The sequence below is a fragment of the Microtus oregoni genome, unplaced genomic scaffold (genome assembly GCF_018167655.1).
Source record: "Microtus oregoni isolate MIOR12 unplaced genomic scaffold, Mior012 000029F_ref0000214, whole genome shotgun sequence".
In the NCBI taxonomy this organism is placed as follows: domain Eukaryota; kingdom Metazoa; phylum Chordata; class Mammalia; order Rodentia; family Cricetidae; genus Microtus; species Microtus oregoni.
This window is the reverse complement of record NW_024543088.1, coordinates 13563048-13584541: the sequence shown is the minus strand read 5'-3', so window position 1 is coordinate 13584541 and position 21494 is coordinate 13563048. Positions and strand designations below refer to the sequence as shown.

General features: G+C 43.4%; 1 protein-coding gene across 1 annotated transcript; it reads right to left on the bottom strand.

The window, feature by feature from the left end:
* Nucleotides 1-1737: 1737 nt before the first annotated feature.
* On the bottom strand, nt 1738-19237 carry Rfc3 (replication factor C subunit 3). The gene is made up of 9 exons (XM_041678177.1): nt 19093-19237; nt 17979-18116; nt 17432-17499; nt 15842-15939; nt 6933-7114; nt 6276-6412; nt 6102-6200; nt 3851-3920; nt 1738-2022 (listed from the first exon to the last, which is right to left on the bottom strand). Exons 1-9 carry the CDS (start codon nt 19177-19179, stop codon nt 1831-1833), a joined length of 1071 nt encoding a protein of 356 aa, XP_041534111.1. The 5' UTR covers nt 19180-19237; the 3' UTR covers nt 1738-1830.
* Nucleotides 19238-21494: the final 2257 nt, after the last annotated feature.

Below are 21494 nucleotides of genomic sequence, written 5' to 3'. Positions count from 1 at the left end.
TTGGAGTTAAGTGGATAAGTCCTTCTTCAACCATAAAAACAACTGTCCTAAAGGTTGTGTTGCGAGGTGACGTCACAACTGAAGTGTGAATTTCCCTAATGAGTTCATGTGTGTCCATCAAGGGGTTTGTGTCCCGGAACACCTAGACCCAAATTTACCTTTGAATGAGATCCATGAGCTTAATCCACCATCCTTGATGAATGGTTAACAATGGTTAACAGGCTCAGTGCCTGTGCATAGTATTACCAACCATGCATATATATTGGTCTGTGACCAATATATGAAAGTCTTCACTTTCTCTGCCACTTGACTCCACCAACTTCATTTGGGCTCTGATTAGAGGGAATGATGGTCTATAATTTTATCAGTGATTTTAGCGACAAAGAGAAGTAGTTAAATTCTTGTCAAATGTTTCCCATTCAGTAGTCTATAATGAACATTATGAGAAGAATACAAATAAATATTTCTTTTGGTACCTACTGTAAGTCTTTCAAGGCACATGAGTCACGTCACCAAGTCCCTCCTATGAGAACCTCCAACCACCAGATACCACCCACAGAACACTTTAAATTGCCCTAATGGCTAGACCCATTCCTTACCATACAGAGTAAAAAGTCCACCCAAGCTCAGGACTTGAAATCCCACAAATCCCCACCTTTGAAATCTCTATCCTGGAAAGCTCTGTTCTCCTCCCCAAGAAAATATATAAACCCTATCGTCTGTTCAATTCGCTTCTGCTTCTTGCCCAAGCAGAGGCAGCTGCCTTCCTGGGTTTTTCCCTTCTGATAAATCTCTTGTGTGAGATTTGTTATGCAGTATAACTTTGTGGTATTCCAAGGCTCACAATTGCCATGATACATTCCCTACAGAGCTGTAACACTTACATTGGTTCCATGACTTGAATAGGTTCTCCTGGTGCCTGTGTTTCCCCTTGTGGCTTAAGCATGCTGGCTTTCTGCAGTGTCTGGGTCCCTATCCCTCCTGTCTACCACAGCACCGAGGCTAAGGTCATGGTGGTTGTGGAGGTTCTCCATCCTCCAGTGTGGGACTCCTAGGATGGATCTTTGTTCCAAAGTGTTACATTATTCTCCTAATCAAAACTCTTTGACAGTCTTAAAGGACAGAAGAAAGTCTAAGAGAAGTGAGTCACCTCCACAGAGTCTAGTTTGAAGCTAGAAATTCCATAGATTAACATAAAAAAGGCTTCCAGGAGGAAAGAGTGGCAGCTGGCAAAGCTCATGTAGCCATGGTTACATTTTCTACAGAGGTCCCGTGGCTTATGTGAACTCTGTACAACAATCTCTGGGTATTTCCTTGTAAAGCAGCGCAGGAATCTGGAAATTTCAGTCTCCACCCTCTATATTTATACCCTTTAAAAAATTTTAAAAAAAAAACAAACAAACAGGATTCCCAGTACACCACAACACTAAGGGCAAGATCATAGAGTCTTTTATAGTTCAGCAGCTGGAGAAATGGCTTAGTGGCCAAAAGTCACTTGTTCTTGCAGAGGACCGCGTTCAATACCCAGCACCTCACAAAATACCCAGCAGCTCACAAACATCTGTAACTCAGGTCCCAGGGGCTCCAGCACCCTCTTCTGGCAGCAACTATGAACATGGTACACAAGCATACATACTCAAGCAGGCAAAACACCCTTACATATAAAAATAATGAATAAAAATGATTAATAGCTCAGAAAGGATTCATTTAAAAACAACAAAAACCCCACAATAACAATTTAGTAAATAAAGTAGTTTATTGTACCCACAGTCCCAGAGCAAATCTGCATAAACGCGACTTCTGAGGCACTTGGAGGAGCCGCTGGCTGCATCAGAAAACCATGCCTTCCAGTCCATCCTCCATGAACTTCTTATAAAGGGCCATAAATTTGGCCACAAATGCCTCCAAGTGATAAATGGCTTTGCTGCCCAGCTGCAGTCGATGCTCATAATAGGCTGCCATCTGCGCCACCTCCCCTTTCAGCTGCCCATCGCAGTTGTGTAAGAGCTCTGAGAGCAGGCCCTACAGGAGGAAGGGAGACTTAAAAAGCAGTCTGGGGGAAAAATAGCCAAACATGCTTACGCCTCTCCCTCATAAAGGTAAAGCTTTAATGTAGTTTTTATGTCTGTATGTAGGCATATATACTTACAAGTATGTATATACATGTATATATGTATATATCTATTACTTTTTTGTATGAATCAGTTTTCAACAAAGCCAAAAACACCATGTATACAATAAAACCTGGCGCTTATCTAATGTCTTCCAAATTCCAAACACAGAAAGGCTCTTGCAACAGTCTGAATTAATGGATCATTTGTTTCCTTTTGCTTTGTTAGCTTTATTGATGACGCAGAAGACAGATGCACAAGAAAGTGTATCTTGATAAAACTGACATTATACAGACTGAGCAAGTTGTACATATGTCTTTAGGAATACACACACGCACCCATATCTGTGTGTGTGCGCGTGTGTATGTGTAAACAATAAAAAAGAAGCCTTGAATTTTAAAGACAGCAAGAAGAAGGAAGAAAAAGGGTATGGGGAGGGCTTGGAGAGAGGAAAGAGAAAAGGAATAACTATAATCTCAAAAATTTTTTTAAAAAATGGTTAAAAAAGTAAATTGTATTTTGGATTTTTTTCCAGGCTAGAGATATGCAGTATAACATTCTCTTGAGACCGTGGCGCCATGTAGGGAATCACACCAGTCACATGATCCTGATGGCAATAGTCCATATCTACAGCACATTATCACTGACCTGGGCTGTCTGATGGGTAAGTCAGATGCACTAAATGCTCTTCTGTTCTTTCAGACAAGGTCTCACTGTGACCAAGGCTAATGTGCTCAAGAGATCCTTCTACCTCATCCAAGTGGCCACCAGATCTGGCTACGTCATTTGCATGACATGTTCAACATATTATGGGTTTATCAGAAAAAAAAAAAAAGAAAAAGCCCTCAGAAGTTGAGAGCAGCTGTGTGCAGTTGCACAAGGGTGCAAGGACTTAAGTACCAAGGCAGTTATTGTCATATTCATTACATTAATATAAGCAATCCAAAGTTGCACCAATAAAGGCCATCTTCAAAAAACTGACATGGTCATCTAGCCTATGCTGTTGAATGAAGACTCAGTACAGTGAACAGACTACACACTACTAAACACACACACGCACATACATACACACACATGCACACAGCACACAGCACTTGTTACTAGGTGAAAGGAACAAGTCTATTCAAAGCATTAATAACACCTATATATAGAGGATGACCTTGTATTCTGTATCATGTGAGTTTGTTCACATTACTGTGCAATTTCAACAGAATCAAACTGCAAATTCCCTAATATCTGAAATCAGTAAATTTAGCTAAGCAGCCAGCAGAGTGATCCTACAAAGTCTAGACTGGACCTACATCCTCGGCCTCATTTCTCCATGTACACCACATCTTTCCTGGAACACCGGTTTTCCATCCACTTATACAGTTCCATCCTTAGTGCTGAGTGTCAGCTGGAAAAAACCTTTCCCTGAGCAGCCGACCATGGCTGTGCATAACTCGGCTCTTTATTATTATTATTTCACCATCCTTTCTTTAAAGACTCAAAGCATTATGAAATATTCTTCACTTGTCTCCCATGTCACTCCCAAGAACACAGCATCACAACTGAGGTCTTCCCTCCTGTCTTCTGTGGTCCCCTAAGGGTGCCTGGCACACAGGAAGACTGCATCTGTAGAATTACTGAAATGCTAAAACTGATGATGACGTACCCTAGCATTACAAAAGCGCTGTGATCACAGGACTGGTGTCAGCTTATAGCTAGGAATGTTCAAGATGTCAAACAGGGCCACTTACCTTCATTATCATCTCAGGAGGAATACAGTGAGTGAGAAGCTCATAGAGCCTCCCGCGGACTTCAAGGAGCCTACGAAAGACAAAGAAATTGCCACTATGTGATAAAAAAAGAAGGAACAATTTTAATGACCCAGCTGGTAAGGTCAAGTTTCTTACTTGATTTATCACCCAGCTGTAGACAGAAGCTGCCTGACTTGTGCTGTACCAATGAGAGACAGCCCCAGTACACCCACTTCAGCGTCTTCTCAAACAGTCTCTTTCTGTAGCCCAACTCGCCTGGGCCTCATGTAGCTCATGCCAGCTTTGAATTGGTAGCACTCTTTCTGCCTCAGCTTCCTAGGATAATCCACCAGGGCCAAGGACCAGTTCAGTTTTTGTAAGTTTTTTTTCCATACTTTTTAACAGTAGGTATTTATAAGGGCTCCTCATTGTATCACTCACAATAGTGCTGAAGGGAAATCTAGACTTCCGGGGCCTGAGAGATGGATTGCTGGGTAATCTGCTTGTTTTGCAAACCTAATAACCTTAGTCTGATCGCCCAGAACCCATGGTGAAGGGTCAAAATGACTCCCAAAAGCCATCCTCTGATCTCTACAGAGTCACACTCACAGCTGTTTGCACTGATGAGCGAGTGCACGCATATAAACACACACAAACATGCACACATACAAACATGCACGTACACACAAAAACATGCAGAGTAATAAAAATTAAGAAAAAACAGAAATCAAGAACTTGAAATGTGGAACTTGAGCTCTTTCACACCAGAAACTAAATACACTCACTTTACTGATGAATCAAGTACTGTTTATGCAGCTTAGAATTTTATGCTTAAAGTATCTACAGAGAGGCTGTGAAAAGACTGGCCTGTCTCCAGTCAACCACACAAGAGATGAGGTAATGTCAGCATGAAGTATGAACCTAGTCTATAAACTACAGCAGGGACACAAAGCTGACCTTCACAGAAGGGACAGGCAGAGCTCCCGGATAACCACAACCAGGATAAGCCAATACGAGTGCAAACCAGAGTCCCTAACTCAGGCTCCCCTCATGGCATTTTCAGGAGGGTGGGACGGAAATGCACATACTGCATGTCAGAACAAGAATAAATAACGATATTCCCTAAACTCAGAAAACAACTGTCTTTGTCTTTCTACAATGCATTACCAAGAAAAAAACAACTGTCCAGGGTTCTGAATAAGCTACTGCAGATGCTCCACTGCAGGTGAATCAAGACAGGGATTTAGAAGTTCTCTCTTAAAAGCACAGGTTCAAACTCCTCTCTTTGTCACACAGAGTTCAGCACAGCAGCAGCACAAGGTCTCACTGACCACCTGCACTAACTGACAGAAGAATCTCCCGAACCCTAACTCATCAGAGAGCTACCTAGAATCACACACTCCTCTCACCACTGTTTTCATCTAAACCACGGACGCTCAGGCTCTCATGGCTGCACTCAAGTCTATTCTGCACCCTAAAAATGATCTACTCCCCCTAGGGCTCAAGGCGGCTTGCTTCTCAGCTGTGACGGGCAAGGATGAGGCTGCGCTTCAGTGAGGCTGAGGAAATGCCACACTGCAACAGCAGGGGACCTCAAAACTGTCGTGTTTATTCAGAGCTATGGAGCCTGTCTTAGTTCAGCTGTCATAAAAGGAACAACTAGTGGCTGAGACATTTCAGTCCTGTCCACTACTGAGTAAGAAACCCACAGCCGTGAAAGGAAACAGCTTTGGAGTGTGGCACAACGATGCTTTCTAAGTACTTCGTATTTCTCACCACAGATCCTGTCCTTGGGCATGAGCAGTGTCTTGCAGTTCTGGACCCACAACGTACAATCTCTTTGCTCTCTGTACCAAAACACAAGTGCCCTTGGCAGGACAACAAACAGTATCTCCAAGAGAGAAACATTTGGCTAAATTAGCTCTCAAGCTGGAAGCTCAGAGTCTTTCTAGCACATTCCGCATCAATGACAAAGCAATTACAACAATGACAATTGTTCTTTCAGCCTGAGCACACTAGGCACTTTATGCTGGGCAATAAAACTAAGAGACTTTCTGGGGGGCGGGGGGTGAAGAGATGAATAAAGTTCCATTTTACATGTTAAACAGATTGAAGAAAAACAAACTATACACACTACCTACTTAGGATCACTATATTTCAGGTCTTACATGCAATTTTTTCCCCTTTCAAATGAGACTCGAGAATTATACTTGTAAACATCATGGTGTCTGTGCCTCCCTCATGCTGTTACCTCTGTGGAGTCTGCTGACTGACGATAGCATTTGCAGTCTCCCTCAGATACACCTCCCAGTCTGTCTCGGGGATTTCTTGGTCTTCAGTAAAAGGGTATCTATGACACAAGAGAAAAGAAATTAACACCACATCGCCATGTTCCAGATGCTCCCTGTGTGACGGCCCCACTCACTGCTGCACTCTGCAAGCTTCACACATCAGTAAGGCTTTCCTGAGGTTCCTGCAGGACTTCTCTGCCAGCCTGTGAGCCAGTTTTGAAGGAAGAACTAGACCCTCCTTCTTGCAGACACTGGATAACACACTGCAAATCTGGAAGACAAATCAACAAGGAGGAAACAATGTCTAACATCTGTCCACATCGCTGTGGAGCCTTTCACAGTGCTTCTGCCTCCTACAGGACGCCACGTGCTGCTGCTGTACAGTCTTCACTGTCTATTATGGTGAGCGCTGTCTACTGGGAGAATCTAGTACATGTTATTGACAGCTGTTAAGTTGAAAGGGAAAATGGTGCACTGACTCCCCCAAAGGAACCAGGGATTCTCACGTTCTCTACATCCCTTATGCTCCCATTTCCCCTATGACAAACTAAATCAGCTTAAGGTAAAAGACATTAAATACTTCATCAGTCCTTATGCACTGAATTCATAACACTCAAAATTTGTTAAAAGATAGATGCAAGAGAACATGTTTTATGTTTATATTTACCAGTAAACACATCACTCTGTACACCTACTAAGGGTTGACCTTTCGGTGTGTCTGATATGCTTCACCTTGTTTTAGAAAACAAAACTTGAGCCAAAATATTTCTGGAAAGCTTAACATGACTTACGTCATCAATGCTGGGAGCAGGCACACGAACTGCCAGGCACCTACTGCGGATCGGGGGGATCACCTTAGATGTGGAATTGCAACACAAGATCAGCCTGCAGGTGGACATGTACTTCTCCATGGTTCTGCGCAAGGCATGCTGAGCATCCTTTGTGAGTTTGTCCACCTCTGTCAATAATACCACTGGGTCAAAAAGAAACAAACCAGCTTACTGGAGGGCACTCAAGCGTTAAGTCACCATCTGCATCTACTGTGTCCTCATTAATAGGTGTGACGTCCTAAATAGATGGCTGATATTCTACTTTCACCTCCGCAAAGGGCAGAATCATATGTTTTAAAATGTTATAATCAAACAAGACTAAGAAACCCTGGTGAAAATGAAGTTAAATTAGGACTTGTCACTTCATCTCAGCTTTTATCATAACAAAGTTGCAAGACAAGGATGTGCTGATCTATGCTATAAACTCAAGGAATTTGTTAATACTTTGGAAATCTCTGATGCAAGAGTCATAGCCAATGGGTACAGTCAACAGGAGAATCTGGGAAGACATACAGGAAAATTGCATCTGGCTGCAGTCGAGGACCAGTCAGCCCTAAGTGGTTCAGGAACTGTGAGTAGGCAGGGGGTGAATCCAAACAACCTCAATGTGTAAGTCAAACTCCATTCCCATTTCCATAAAAAGAACAAAGACAAAGACACATCATGCCTGAGTGGGAGTGAAAAGAGGAATCCACAACACTTGTCCCAGCTGTGAGAATGTAAAACCACAGACTGCCCACAGGACACACAGGATCACAGCCAGGGTGAATGCAGAAGCCGTAAGCAGGAGCAGGCCCCACAGGGCCCACTCTGTGGCTGAGAACATGGGACCCTGACAGTGAGAATTGAGCAAGTAGTTGGTTCTGTAAGTAACAAAGGCACTTCCTGCTAAGAGTACGCTCCACGCAGACCTGAGTTCGGCTCCAGAAACCATGTAAAAAGATGGCCATAAAACTCAGAGCTGGGCAGTTCCTTTGTTTCTGTGGCCTGCCTGCACCAAGCTGGGTAGGCGCTTTGTCTGCGAGCTGCCCAACCAGCACGGAGGCCTGATCTTTCGGCGCCAGGAGACCCAGCATTGGGGTGAGTTTCTGGCCCATGGCGCCAGCCTGGGACGGGGAGCTCGGGGGTTTCTTGGCCCCCTGTCCTGCTTGGGCTCTCTGCAGGGCCTCTACTCCCCGGGTGCTGCATCTTTCTTCCTGGCCCACCCAGCTTCCGTCCAGAGCCCTCCCCACTTCGCCCCCACTGCCCTCTTTTGGCGCGTGGCATCGCCCAGCCCAGCCTATCTGGGCGCTGGGTCCGAGTACTCGGGGCTCCCGGGGGGGCAGCAGTTCCTTTGTTTCTGTGGCCTGCCTGCACCAAGCGGGGTAGGCGCTTTGTCTGCGAGCTGCCCAACCAGCACGGAGGCCTGATCTTTCGGCGCCAGGAGACCCAGCATTGGGGTGAGTTTCTGGCCCACGGCGCCAGCCTGGGACGGGGAGCTCGGGGGTTTCTTGGCCCCCTGTCCTGCTTGGGCTCTCTGCTGCCTGTTTCTTCCTGGCCCAACCAGCTTCCGTCCAGAGCCCTCCCCACTTCGCCCCCACTGCCCTCTTTTGGCGCGTGGCATCGCCCAGCCCAGCCTATCTGGGCGCTGGGTCCGAGTACCCGGGGCTCCCGGGCGGGCAGCAGTTCCTTTGTTTCTGTGGCCTGCCTGCACCAAGCGGGGTAGGCGCTTTGTCTGCGAGCTGCCCAACCAGCACGGAGGCCTGATCTTTCGGCGCCAGGAGACCCAGCATTGGGAGAGCCAACATTGGGGAGAGACAGCGTTTGGTAGGCAAGGAGACCTAATCCGGTAAAAGAAGATCCATAGGGAGCATTTGGAAGAAGAGATGGGCCGACGTCAAGGCAAGAATTCGCCCAACAAGCTGAAAAGCAACATGAAGCTACCAGAAACAAGCGACCTCACAACGGGAGGACAAGAACCCCTTAATCAAGAGGAAGGAGAAAAGACTGACTTCATGAAAGTGATTGACACCCTTAAACAGCATGTAAAAAACGCCCTTATAGAAATGGATGAGAAATATAGCAGAAAGTTTGAAGAATTGAATAAATCAGTGAATGATACCCTAGAAAACCAAGGAAAAACAATCAAACAGATAATGGAAACAGTTCAAGACCTGAAAACTGAAATAGAGGCAAAGAAGAAAACACAAACAGAGGGCCGTCTGGACATGGAAAATCTAGGTAAACGAATAGAGACTACAGAAACAAGCATAACCAGCAGAATACAAGAGATAGAAGAAAGACTCTCGGATTCTGAAGATACCATAGAGAAAATAAACACACTGATCAAAGAAAACAGCAAGTCCAACAAACTCTCATCACAAAACATTCAGGAAATATGGGACACAATAAAAAGACCAAACCTAAGAATAATAGGAGTAGAAGAAGGAGAAGAAGGGCAGCTCAATGGTCCAGAAAATCTATTTAATAAAATTATAGAAGAAAACTTTCCCAACCTAAGGAAAGATTTTCCTATGAAGGTGCAAGAAGCATACAGAACACCGAATAGGCTGGATCAAAAAAAAACATCCCCTCGCCATATAATTATCAAAACACAAAGCATACAGAATAAGGAAAGAATATTAAGAGCTGCAAAGGAAAAAGGCCAAATTACTTATAAAGGTAAACCTATCAGACTTACACCTGACTTCTCCATGGAAACCATGAAGGCCAGAAGGTCCTGGATAGATGTACTGCAGAAACTGAGAGACCATGGGTGCAAGCCCAGATTACTATACCCAGCCAAGCTTTCATTCACTATAAATGGAGAAAATAAAATTTTCCAGGATAAAAACAAATTTAAACAATACGCAGCCACAAATCCAGCCTTACAGAAAGTAATTGAAGGAAAATCACTAACCAAGGAGTCCAACAATGACCACAATAACTCAGACATCTAGAGACCCTTCACCAACACAAAACAAAGAAGGGAAACACACAAACTCTACGACTAAAAAAAAATGACCGGAGTTAACAACCACTGGTCATTAATATCACTTAATGTCAATGGACTCAACTCACCTATAAAAAGGCACAGGCTAAGAGATTGGATAAGAAAACAGGATCCAACATTCTGCTGTTTACAAGAAACACACCTCAACCACAAAGACAGGCACCTACTCAGAGTAAAGGGCTGGGAAAAGGCCTATCAAGCAAATGGACCTAAGAAACAGGCAGGTGTGGCCATACTAATCTCTAACAAAGTTGACTTTAAACTTAAATCAATCAGAAGAGATGGAGAGGGGCATTTTATACTCATAACAGGAACAGTTCATCAGGATGAAGTCTCAATCCTGAACATCTATGCCCCTAATATAAAAGCACCCACGTACATAAAAGAAACATTGCTAAAATTCAAGGCAGCCATCAAACCGCACACACTAATAGTAGGAGACTTCAACACTCCTCTCTCACCAATGGACAGGTCAATCAGACAGGAACCTAACAGAGAAATAAGAGAATTAGTGGAGGTAATGAATCAAATGGACTTAACAGACATCTATAGAACATTCCATCCAAATAGGAAAGAATATACCTTCTTCTCTGCAGCTCATGGAACCTTCTCGAAAATCGACCACATAGTCGGTAACAAAGCAAACATCCACAGTTACAAAAAAATATTAGTAACCACCTGTGTCTTATCAGATCACCATGGATTAAAGTTAGAATTCAACAATAATGCTACCCCCAGAAAGCATACAAAGTCATGGAAACTGAACAGTCAACTATTGAACCATAGCTGGATTAAGGAAGAAATAAAGAAAGAAATTAAAGTCTTCCTGGAATTCAATGAAAATAAAGAAACAACATACTCAAACTTATGGGACACTATGAAAGCAGTCCTAAGAGGAAAGTTCATAGCACTAAGTGCCCACTTAAAGAAAACAGAGAAAGCTCACATTGGAAACTTAACAGCCCACCTGAAAGCTCTAGAAAAAAAAGAAGCAGACTCACCTAGGAGGAGTAGAAGACTGGAAATAATCAAAATGAGGGCTGAAATCAACAAAATAGAAACACAGAAAACAATACAAAAAATCAATGAAACAAAAAGCTGGTTCCTGGAGAAAATCAACAAGATTGACAAACCACTATCCAAGCTAATCAAACGGCAGAGAGAGAATTTGCAAATTAATAAGATCAGAAATGAAAAGGGGGACATAACCACAGACACAGAGGAAATTCAGAGAATCATTAGATCTTACTACAAAAGCCTATATGCCACAAAATTGGAAAATGTAAAGGAAATGGACACTTTTTTAGATAAATATCATATACCAAAGTTAAATCAGGACCTGGTGAACAATCTAAATAGACCTGTTAGTCGCGAAGAATTAGAAGAGGTTATCAAAAACCTCCCTACCAAAAAAAGCCCAGGACCAGATGGTTTCAATGCGGAATTCTACCAGATCTTCCAAGAAGATCTAATACCTATACTCCTTAATGTATTCCACAAGATAGAAACAGAAGGGTCATTACCAAACTCCTTTTATGAAGCCACAATTACTCTGATACCAAAACCACTCAAAGACTCAACCAGGAAAGAGAACTACAGGCCAATCTCACTCATGAATATCGACGCAAAAATCCTCAACAAAATACTGGCAAATCGAATCCAAGAACACATCAGAAAAATTATCCATTATGATCAAGTAGGCTTCATTCCTGAGATGCAGGGCTGGTTCAACATACGAAAATCTATCAATGTAATCCAGCATATAAATAAACTGAAAGAAAAAAACCATATGATCATTTCATTAGATGCTGAAAAAGCATTTGACAAAATTCAACATCCATTTATGTTAAAAGTCTTGGAGAGATTAGGGATACAAGGGTCATACCTAAATATAATAAAAGCTATATACAGCAAGCCGACAGCTAACATCAAATTAAACGGAGAGAAACTCAAAGCCATCCCACTTAACTCAGGAACACGGCAAGGCTGTCCACTCTCGCCATACCTCTTCAATATAGTGCTTGAAGTTCTAGCAATAGCAATAAGACAACATAATGGAATCAAGGGGATTCGAATTGGAAAGGAAGAAGTTAAACTTTCGTTATTTGCAGATGATATGATAGTGTACATAAGCGACCCCAAAAACTCCACCAAAGAACTTATACAGCTGATAAACAGCTTTAGTAATGTGGCAGGATACAAGATCAACTCCAAAAAATCAGTCGCCCTCTTATACACAAAGGATATGGAAGCAGAGAGGGAAATCAGAGAAGCTTCACCATTCACAATAGCCAAAAACAGCATAAAATATCTTGGGGTACATCTAACCAAGGAAGTGAAAGATCTATTTGACAAGAACTTTAAGGCATTGAAGAAAGAAATTGAAGAGGATACCAAAAAATGGATGGACCTCCCTTGCTCTTGGATTGGGAGGATCAACATAGTAAAAATGGCAATTCTACCAAAGGCTATTTATAGATTCAATGTAATCCCCATCAAGATCCCATCAAAATTCTTCACAGATCTGGAGAGGACAATAATCAACTTTATATGGAAAAACAAAAAACCCAGGATAGCCAAAACAATCCTATACAATAAAGGATCTTCTGGAGGCATTACCATCCCTGACTTCAAACTCTATTACAGAGCTACAGTAATGAAAACAGTGTGGTACTGGCATAAAAACAGAGAAGTCGACCAATGGAATCGTATAGAAGACCCGGATTTTATCCCACAAACCTATGAACACCTGATTTTCGATAAAGGAGCTAAAAGTATAAAATGGAAGAAAGAAAGCATCTTCAACAAATGGTGCTGGCACAACTGGATGTCATCTTGTAGAAGAATGAAAATAGACCCTTATCTATCACCGTGCACAAAACTCAAGTCCAAATGGATTAAAGACCTCAATATCAGCCCGAACACACTGAACCTGATAGAAGAGAAAGTGGGAAGTACCCTACAGGAGCTGGGCACAGGAGATCGCTTCCTATGTATAACCCCAGAAGCACAGACATTAAGGGCAACATTGAATAAATGGGACCTACTTAAACTGAGAAGCTTCTGTAAAGCAAAGGACATAGTCAATAAGACACAAAGGCAACCTACTGATTGGGAGAAGATCTTCACCAACCCCACAACAGACAAAGGTCTGATCTCCAAAATATATAAAGAACTCAAGAAACTAGACTTTAAAATGCTAATTAACCCAATTAAAAAATGGGGCACTGAACTGAACAGAGAATTCTCAGCAGAGGAAGTTCAAATGGCCAAAAGACACTTAAAGTCGTGCTCAACTTCCTTAGCAATCAGGGAAATGCAAATCAAAACAACTTTGAGATATCATCTTACACCTGTCAGAATGGCTAAAGTCAAAAACACCAAGGATAACCTTTGCTGGAGAGGCTGTGGAGGAACGGGTACCCTCATCCATTGCTGGTGGGAATGCCATCTTGTGCAACCACTGTGGAAGTCAGTGTTTCGGTTTCTCAGGAAATTCGGGATCAACTTACCCCTGGGCCCAGCAATACCACTCCTGGGAATATACCCAAGAGATGCTCTATCATATGACAAAAGCATTTGTTCAACTATGTTCATAGCAGTATTATTTGTAATAGCCAGAACCTGGAAACAACCTAGATGCCCTTCAATGGAAGAATGGATGAAGAAAGTATGGAATATATACACGCTAGAGTACTACGCTGCGGTAAAAAACAATGACTTCTCGAATTTTGCAGGCAAATGGATGGAAATAGAAAACACTATCCTGAGTGAGGTGTCCCAGACCCAAAAAGATGAACATGGGATGTACTCGCTCATAATTGGTTTCTAGCCATAAATTAGGGCCACGGAGTCTACAATAGGTGAACCTAAAGAAGCTAAGTAAGAAGGTGAACCCAAGGAAAAACATATAGTTATCCTCTTGGCTAAGGGAATTAGACCCAATTGCCGGGGAGAAAATTAGGATCTTGGGGGTGGGGTGGGATGGGGGTAAGGGGAGATGGGGAGAGAAAAGGTAGAAGGGAAGGAGGGGGGATTTGGGGAATCAGGAGAATTGGGATAAAGGAAAGGTGGATAGGGGAGCACGGAACCACAATTCTTAGTTAAGGGAACCACTTTAGGGTGAGCAAGAGATTTGACCCTAGAGGGGCTCCCAAGTGCCCAACATGAGGTTCCCAGTTAGTTCCTTGGGTAGCTGAGGATTGGGAACCTGAAATGACCCTATCCGAGAGCAATACTGACGAATATCTTGCATATCATCATAGAACCTTCATCTGGTGATGGATGGAGACAGAGACAGAGACCCACACTGGAGCACTGGACTGAGCTCCCAAGGTCCCAATGAGGAGCAGAAGGAGGGAGAACATGAGCAAAGAAGTCGGGACCACGAGGCGTGCACCCACCCACTGAGACAGTGGAGCTGATCTACTGGGAGCTCACCAAGGCCAGCTGGACTGTGACCGAAAAAGCATGGGATAAAACCGGACTCTCTGAACATGGCGAACAATGAGGGCTGATGAGACGCAAAGGACAATGGCACGGGGTTTTGATCCTACTTAATGTGCTGGCTTTGTGGAAGCCTAGCCAGTTTGGATGTTCACCTTCCTAGATATGGACGGAGGGGGGAGGACCTAGGACTTACCACAGGGCAGGGAACCTGGACTGCTCTGTGGACTGGAGAGGGAGGGGGAGAGGAGTGGGGGGAGGGGTAGAAGGGTGGGAGGAGGGGGAGAAGGGTGGGAGGAGGGGGAGGGAAATGGGAGGCTGGGAGGAGGTGGAAACTTGGTTTTTGTTTATGTTTTTTTTTCTTCTTTTCTTAATAAAAAAAATTATTAAAAAAAAAAAAAAAACTCAGAGCTGGAGAAACAGACACAGCTGCATCCCTGGAGCTCACAGGCTCTTCAGTAGAGCCAAAATCAGTGTATCCAGGTTCAGTGAGAGACCCCATGTCAAGGATAAACTGAAGAGTGAGCCAGGAAGATTCTGGCCTCCGTGTGCACTTGCACACATGTGCACTGTACATCACACCATGGCGCCACATACCATGGACACATTCAAAAGAAATAGACTAAAAGTAACTATGAATAATTCAAACAATAAATATATATACAAAAGAAAAAATGACTTTTCTCCTCCAAAATAACAAAGATAAAAAATAACAACAGATTAGATAATACAAATTTCCATTATGCCACAGATGAAGAATTTGACAACATACATGAAACACATCCAATGCCGACATTTTTGTCATCACAAAGTCTTATATATAAGCATTACATGTGTATAAGAAACACTGGCAGGCAAAAGTCGCCATCGGTCATGTCTGTCCAGGAGATGGGGTTACAGCTGGTTTTCACTTTCTTTGTTCACAGTGACAACGGGAAGTTTTGGTCACAAACCAGTTATTTTGAAATCACGTTGTTTCTTATTTTTAATGATGTGTGTTCCCAGTACTTTCTCTGAAATGTCAAACAGGCACCGCAGACAGAGGACTGCAAACACCACGAGCAGAGGCTGGGGCTCACATTCGTCTTTTCTTTCCTTCCTTCTTTCCTTCCTTCCTTCCTTCCTTCCTTCCTTCCTTCCTTTCTAGACCAGTCTCTTTATGCAGAGGCTGGGGCTCACATTCATTTGTCTTTTCTTTCTTTCTTTCCTTCCTTCCTTCCTTCCTTCCTTTCTTTCTTTCGAGACCAGTCTCTTTATGGAGCCCGGCTGCTCTGGAGCTCACTATGTAGACCATACTGGCCTTGAACTACAGAGATCCTCCTGCCTCTGCCTCTCAAATGCCACTGTACCCAGCACACATTCATTTTTAACTCCAATAAGAAGGAGCACTGGTGCCCAGCAGCCTCACAGGAGGCTAGCCTCCTCCACTCACCTTTGAAGTCTCTTTGTGAGCTGGTTTCAAGCTGCTGTGACTGAGCCACTGTCTTCAGCATCTCCTGAATTACGACCCGATCGCTGTTTCCTGCATCACTATACAACAGAACGACGATTACATGGCTGTAAATACTTACCAAGTATTACACCCTTACTCTTTTTTTTTTTTTTTTTTTTTTTTTTTTTTGGTTTTTCGAGACAGGGTTTCTCTGTAGCTTTGGAGCCTGTCCTGGAACTCCCTTTGTAGACCAGGCTGGCCTCGAACTCACAGAGATCCGCCTGCCTCTGCCTCCCGAGTGCTGGGATTAAAGGCGTGCGCCACCACCGCCCGGCTACACCCTTACTCTTAAGCTGTTAGTACATGAAAAATTTCAGGAAGTTTGTTTTCCTTTCTTTTGTTTTGATATGGTATTCTGATTTGTGGTCCATGTTGGTTTTCAATTTTCAATTTATCACCATCTTGAGTATACAACCGTGCTTGGCTACAATTGTACAATCTTGTGCTTAAAATTTTTGTTGAAACTAGTAATATGTAGTTACTATTATAAACTTTTAAAATTGGGATATTTTAGGCTCGTTAACAAACTGCAATCGTATTAGCACTGAAAGCATTCGGTGTGCTCTCACAGTAATATTACTACTAACAGTTTAACAAATCCCCTGCTACTACCTTACTCACTACAGAAGGACCTAGTTACATCTCATTTGTCCATTTCACTTTATAATTACCCACACAGCATTAAGTTTTCCTCTCTTTGTCATGACTAGACCAGAACATCTGGACTCTGGTGACCATTTTCCCAGGCATGAAGTTGGTATATTCTCCAAGTAGCCTACAGAGCAAACACTCTTAGTTTTATAACTTGATCCATTCCCCATCTTTCCCTTGATGAACTGTGTAAGAGTTACTCTACAGACTGAAGAAGACAGTGTGTATAGAGCATACATAGTGCCTGCCACCAAATCCACACAAGCATGAGCTTAAGACTCCTCCTACTCCCTCCATTCCACCGTCTTTTCAGAGACACTCACCTCGGTGACATGGTCCGTGGTGGTTGCTGCCCTAAGGACCTCTGACACTTTTCCCAATTAATACTGTAACATGGGTCCCCAGTGTCCCCCCAACCCCCATAGCAGGACTTGGACCTTCTATCTTAGTAGGCATCCAAGCAATAGCCATTGCCTAACATAATCCTCCAGTAGAGACAACGAAACACAAAATATACCAAAGAAGGATGGTGGCCCACATTCAGTATCTGATACTTATTCCAGACAGGATTGACTTTTTAGACAGCTTTGTTTACGCTCACCAACACTGAAAGAGTCAGGATAGCTCAACAGAACTCACGCAAGGAACTGGAAACTGTGAGTTTTGCAGAGCGAGCGGACTTCAGTGACAGCACAGTAGCCAACACCAGGCTGTGGGTCAAGCAACCAGCTTTACTTTAATCTGCTCTGTGGACCAAGCTTCCAAACGTACAGCAATACTTCAAAAAATAACTCTAAGCTGGAGGACAATGACTGTAAACTACTTTTGCTAAACTTGTAATTCCTACTACTTTTCTAAAAATATTTAGTAGCAGTTTACCTGGGATTAACTTCAAGGTGGTAGTTACTGGCAATGGTGCTGATTTCAATTTTTTTTTTAGATGGAGTCTGTGAATGAAACAAGAATCTGCTCAACATTTTCTTACTGGCTATCTTCTTTTTCTCATGTATAACCAATCACCACTAACTACCTGAACAGTCTTCCATGTTAACACAGAAATAAAGGAAAAATATATTCATGTTCCATGGCAAATAATAACATAGAAAGAGGAAATCTCATGCACACCTGTTTTACTCCTCCCACTTAAAAATGTGTCTCTGCAATCCCTCTCAGACAACTGGTGTGAGATGACGGCCATGTATCAACTTAAAGTATGCATGTTCTGCAGCAAATTACTTTTGTGGATTTTCACTTTGACAACACTGTGAATGTCTGTTTCAACTGATGTATGCATACTACACTTACACACACACACAATTTCTTAAGTCACACACTAGGCAGCCATTAGTGGGGAGGGGGGTATACATAACCAAAATTGAAAATCCTTGCCAGTAACATCTACAGAACACCGACGAGAGATGCTTACTGTGATAGATTGATGTTCAATTCTCAATTTTTCTACCCCGACACCATAAAGTTCTCGTAGAATACACATAATTCTTGTCTTTTTTCCAGCACCTGATGGCCCATATACTAGGAGGTGAGGAAAGTCACCACACTGCACCTAGGGAAGAAGGAACAAGGCATTTTACTTCGTCGAACCCAGGTGCTCCAGGTTAAACTACTTCTAAAGCACTAAGGTATTTTGTTTACTATCCAACGCCAATAGAAAATGTACCAAACTCTGGAATGTTTGCTTTCTCTGGTCACTAATTTAAGCCAACATGCACGCACAACACAGAACACGCAGGGCACAACACTAAATGCTTAAAGGCAGGAACTCCCTCAGCAAGCTCTCTGAAGGGCACTTTCAAAAAATCTCTGTAACTCAGACAGATGCTTGTCTTGCCTGGTTCCCAAAATGATTCTCTTGCTAAGAAGTGGGTACACTGATTCCCTTGCAAGTTCATTTGGGGGGCGGGGGGTACAGGAAGACTGCACATAAGGGATGCTATGTGAAAGAGTGTGTTATCAAACAGCAGTAAGAGAATGACACCAAACTAAAGGGCACTATGGGCATGGGGGCTTGATCCGATGAGAAGATGTAGACTTTAAAAGTAAACTTGTTAACGCATAGGAATAGCATATTAAATGCCTGCTCTAAAAATATAAACAAGTACAGAAAACCGGTGTGCATAGACAGGAAATGTAATGCTCGATTTTTACATTGTTGCACGCATTATATCAACAACAAAAAGACAACTAAAACATAAGTCCTCGTTTTCAGAAAGGACTTAGCTGTGATTCCGAAGAGGCTAGTAACTACGAACAGGGTGCAGGGCACTGTCCCCTCCATCAGCCCGCCATCTAGCTACCTGCAGCAGGAGAGCCTGTCGGCCCCAGCCCTTCCTACAACCGGGGTTTGCAGCCTCCGCCAGGTCCGCACCCCAAGCTCAAGGGACCCCGGGCAGCAGAAGCAGCACTCCGGGGAATTTGTCACTTTGGGTCCCCGATAGCCCTGCAGCGCCCGCCTTCTCCCTTCCGCGGGCTTTTCAGGAAGCGGCGGAACGTGCCGGCCTCTGCCGTCCCGGTCTGCTCACCAGGTTGCGCAGCTGCGCCGCCTGTTCCTTGTGATAGTCCAGCCGGGCGAGGGAGCACGGCCGGTATTTGTCCACCCAGAGGCTCATGGCAGCTGGAGTCCCACCGGTGCGCCCGCCAGCTAGACGAGTTTCCCGCGAGCGCCAAACCGCGTGTCACTTCCGGCAGCAGACGACTTCCGGATCGGGGACTACGGTACCCGATTGGAGCCTGAAATAGTCACCGGCGTAGAACGCAGCAGGATCTCCACCCAGTTCCCACGTCCCCATCCAGCACGGGTGCAATCCACGTCCCTTTGTCCCCCTGTGACACTTTAGAAAACATTCGAAGGAGTATATCCCATGTTCCTCTTTTTGGGTCTGGCTTACTTCACTCAGGATAGTGTTTTCTATTTCCATCCATTTGTATGCAAAATTCAAGAAGTCATTGTTTTTTTTTACTGCTGAGTAGTACTCTAATATGTATATATTCCATATTTTCTTCATCCATTCTTCCATTGAAGGGCATCTAGGTTGTTTCCAGGTTCTGGCTATTACAAACAATGCTGCTATGAACATAGTTGAGCATATACTTTTGTTGTATAAGGCCTCTCTTGGGTATATTCCCAAGAGTGGTATTGCTGGATCCAGGGGTAGGTTGATCCCAAATTTCCTGAGAAACCACCACACTGCTTTCCAGAGTGGTTGCACAAGTTTGCATTCCCACCAGCAATGGATGAGTGTACCCCTTTCTCCACAACCTCTCCAGCAAAGGCTATCATTGGTGTTTTTGATTTTAGCCATTCTGACAGGTGTAAGATGGTATCTTAAAGTTGTCTTGATTTGCATTTCCCTGATCGCTAAGGAAGTTGAGCATGACCTTAAGTGTCTTTTGGCCACTTGAACTTCTTCTATTGAGAATTCTCTGTTCAGCTCAGTGCCCCATTTTATAATTGGGTTGATTAGCCTTTTACAGTCTAGTTTCTTGAGTTCTTTATATATTTTGGAGATCAGACCTTTGTCAGTTGTGGGGTTGGTGAAGATCTTCTCCCAGTCAGTGGGTTGCCTTTTTGTCTTAGTGACAGTGTCCTTTTTGGTTTCTAGCCATAAATAAAGGACATTGAGCCTATAATTAGTGATCCTAGAGAAGCTAAATAAGAAGGTGAACCCAAAGAAAAACATATAGGCATCCTCCTGAATATTAACCTTCATCAGGCAATGAAAGGAGACAGAGACAGAGTCCCACATTGGAGCATCGGACTGAAATCTCAAGGTCCAAATCAGGAGGAGAAGGAGAGAGAGCACGAGCAAGGAACTCAGGACCACAATGGGTGCACCCACACACTGAGAGCATGGGGATGTTCTATCGGGAACTCACCAAGGCCAGATGGCCTGGGTCTGAAAAAGCATGGGATAAAACCGGACTTGCTGAACATAGTGGACAATGAGGCCTACTGAGAACTCAAGAACAATGGCAATGGGTTTTTGATCCTACTGCACGTACTGGCTTTGTGGGAGCCTAGGCAGTTTGGATGCTCACCTTACTAGACCTAGATGGAGGTGGGTGGTCCGTGGACTTCCCACAGGTCAGGGAACCCTGATTGCTCTTCGGGCTGATGAGGGAGGGGGACATGATCGGGGGAGGGGGACTTGATCGGGGGAGGGGGAGGGAAATGGGAGGTGGTGGCGGGGAGGACGCAGAAATCTTGGGGACGAGGCAGAAATCCTTAATAAATAAATAAATTTAAAAAAAAAATAAAAAAAAATAAAAAAAAAATAAATAAATTTTTAAAAAAGAAAACATTCGAAGGAATTAAAGACACATCAATGACAGTGTGGGCGTCCAATCTGAGGGCTTAGGAAAAGGAAGTTTCCTCCATTTCATTCATTCATTCATAAATTCATTCAAATTTGTGCCACAGAAATTTTATTTGTAGGGTTTGTTTTCCCTTAATTTTTAAAAATGTCATAGAGCATTTGCCTATATGCATCTGTGAACTGTGTTCTTGGTGCCCTTAGAGGTCAGAAGAGGACCTCAGATCCCTTGCGACTAGGGTTACAGATGGGTGTGAACTGCCATGGGAGTGCTGGGAACTGAATCCAGGTCCTCTACAAGAGCAGCCAGTGCTCTTAACCATTGAGCCATCTTGCTGCTCTAGAACTGTGTTCTTGTCAACTGCAGTTAATCCATCTCTAGGTTCTCTCACAGGCAGGTGCCCAGTAGAGACTATTGAATAAATAGTGGAAGGAAGAAAGATTTTAACTTCATTTTACTTTATTTTTTATTTCCATTACATAAAATTCTTAACGGATTGAAAAAAGGAAGAAATCAAAGTACCATGAAAGACTATAGAAAGCCTGTAGGGAAGAACACATGGGGTTAACATGCTATTTTGTACAGAGCACATTTGAAAATCTTCTAGTTA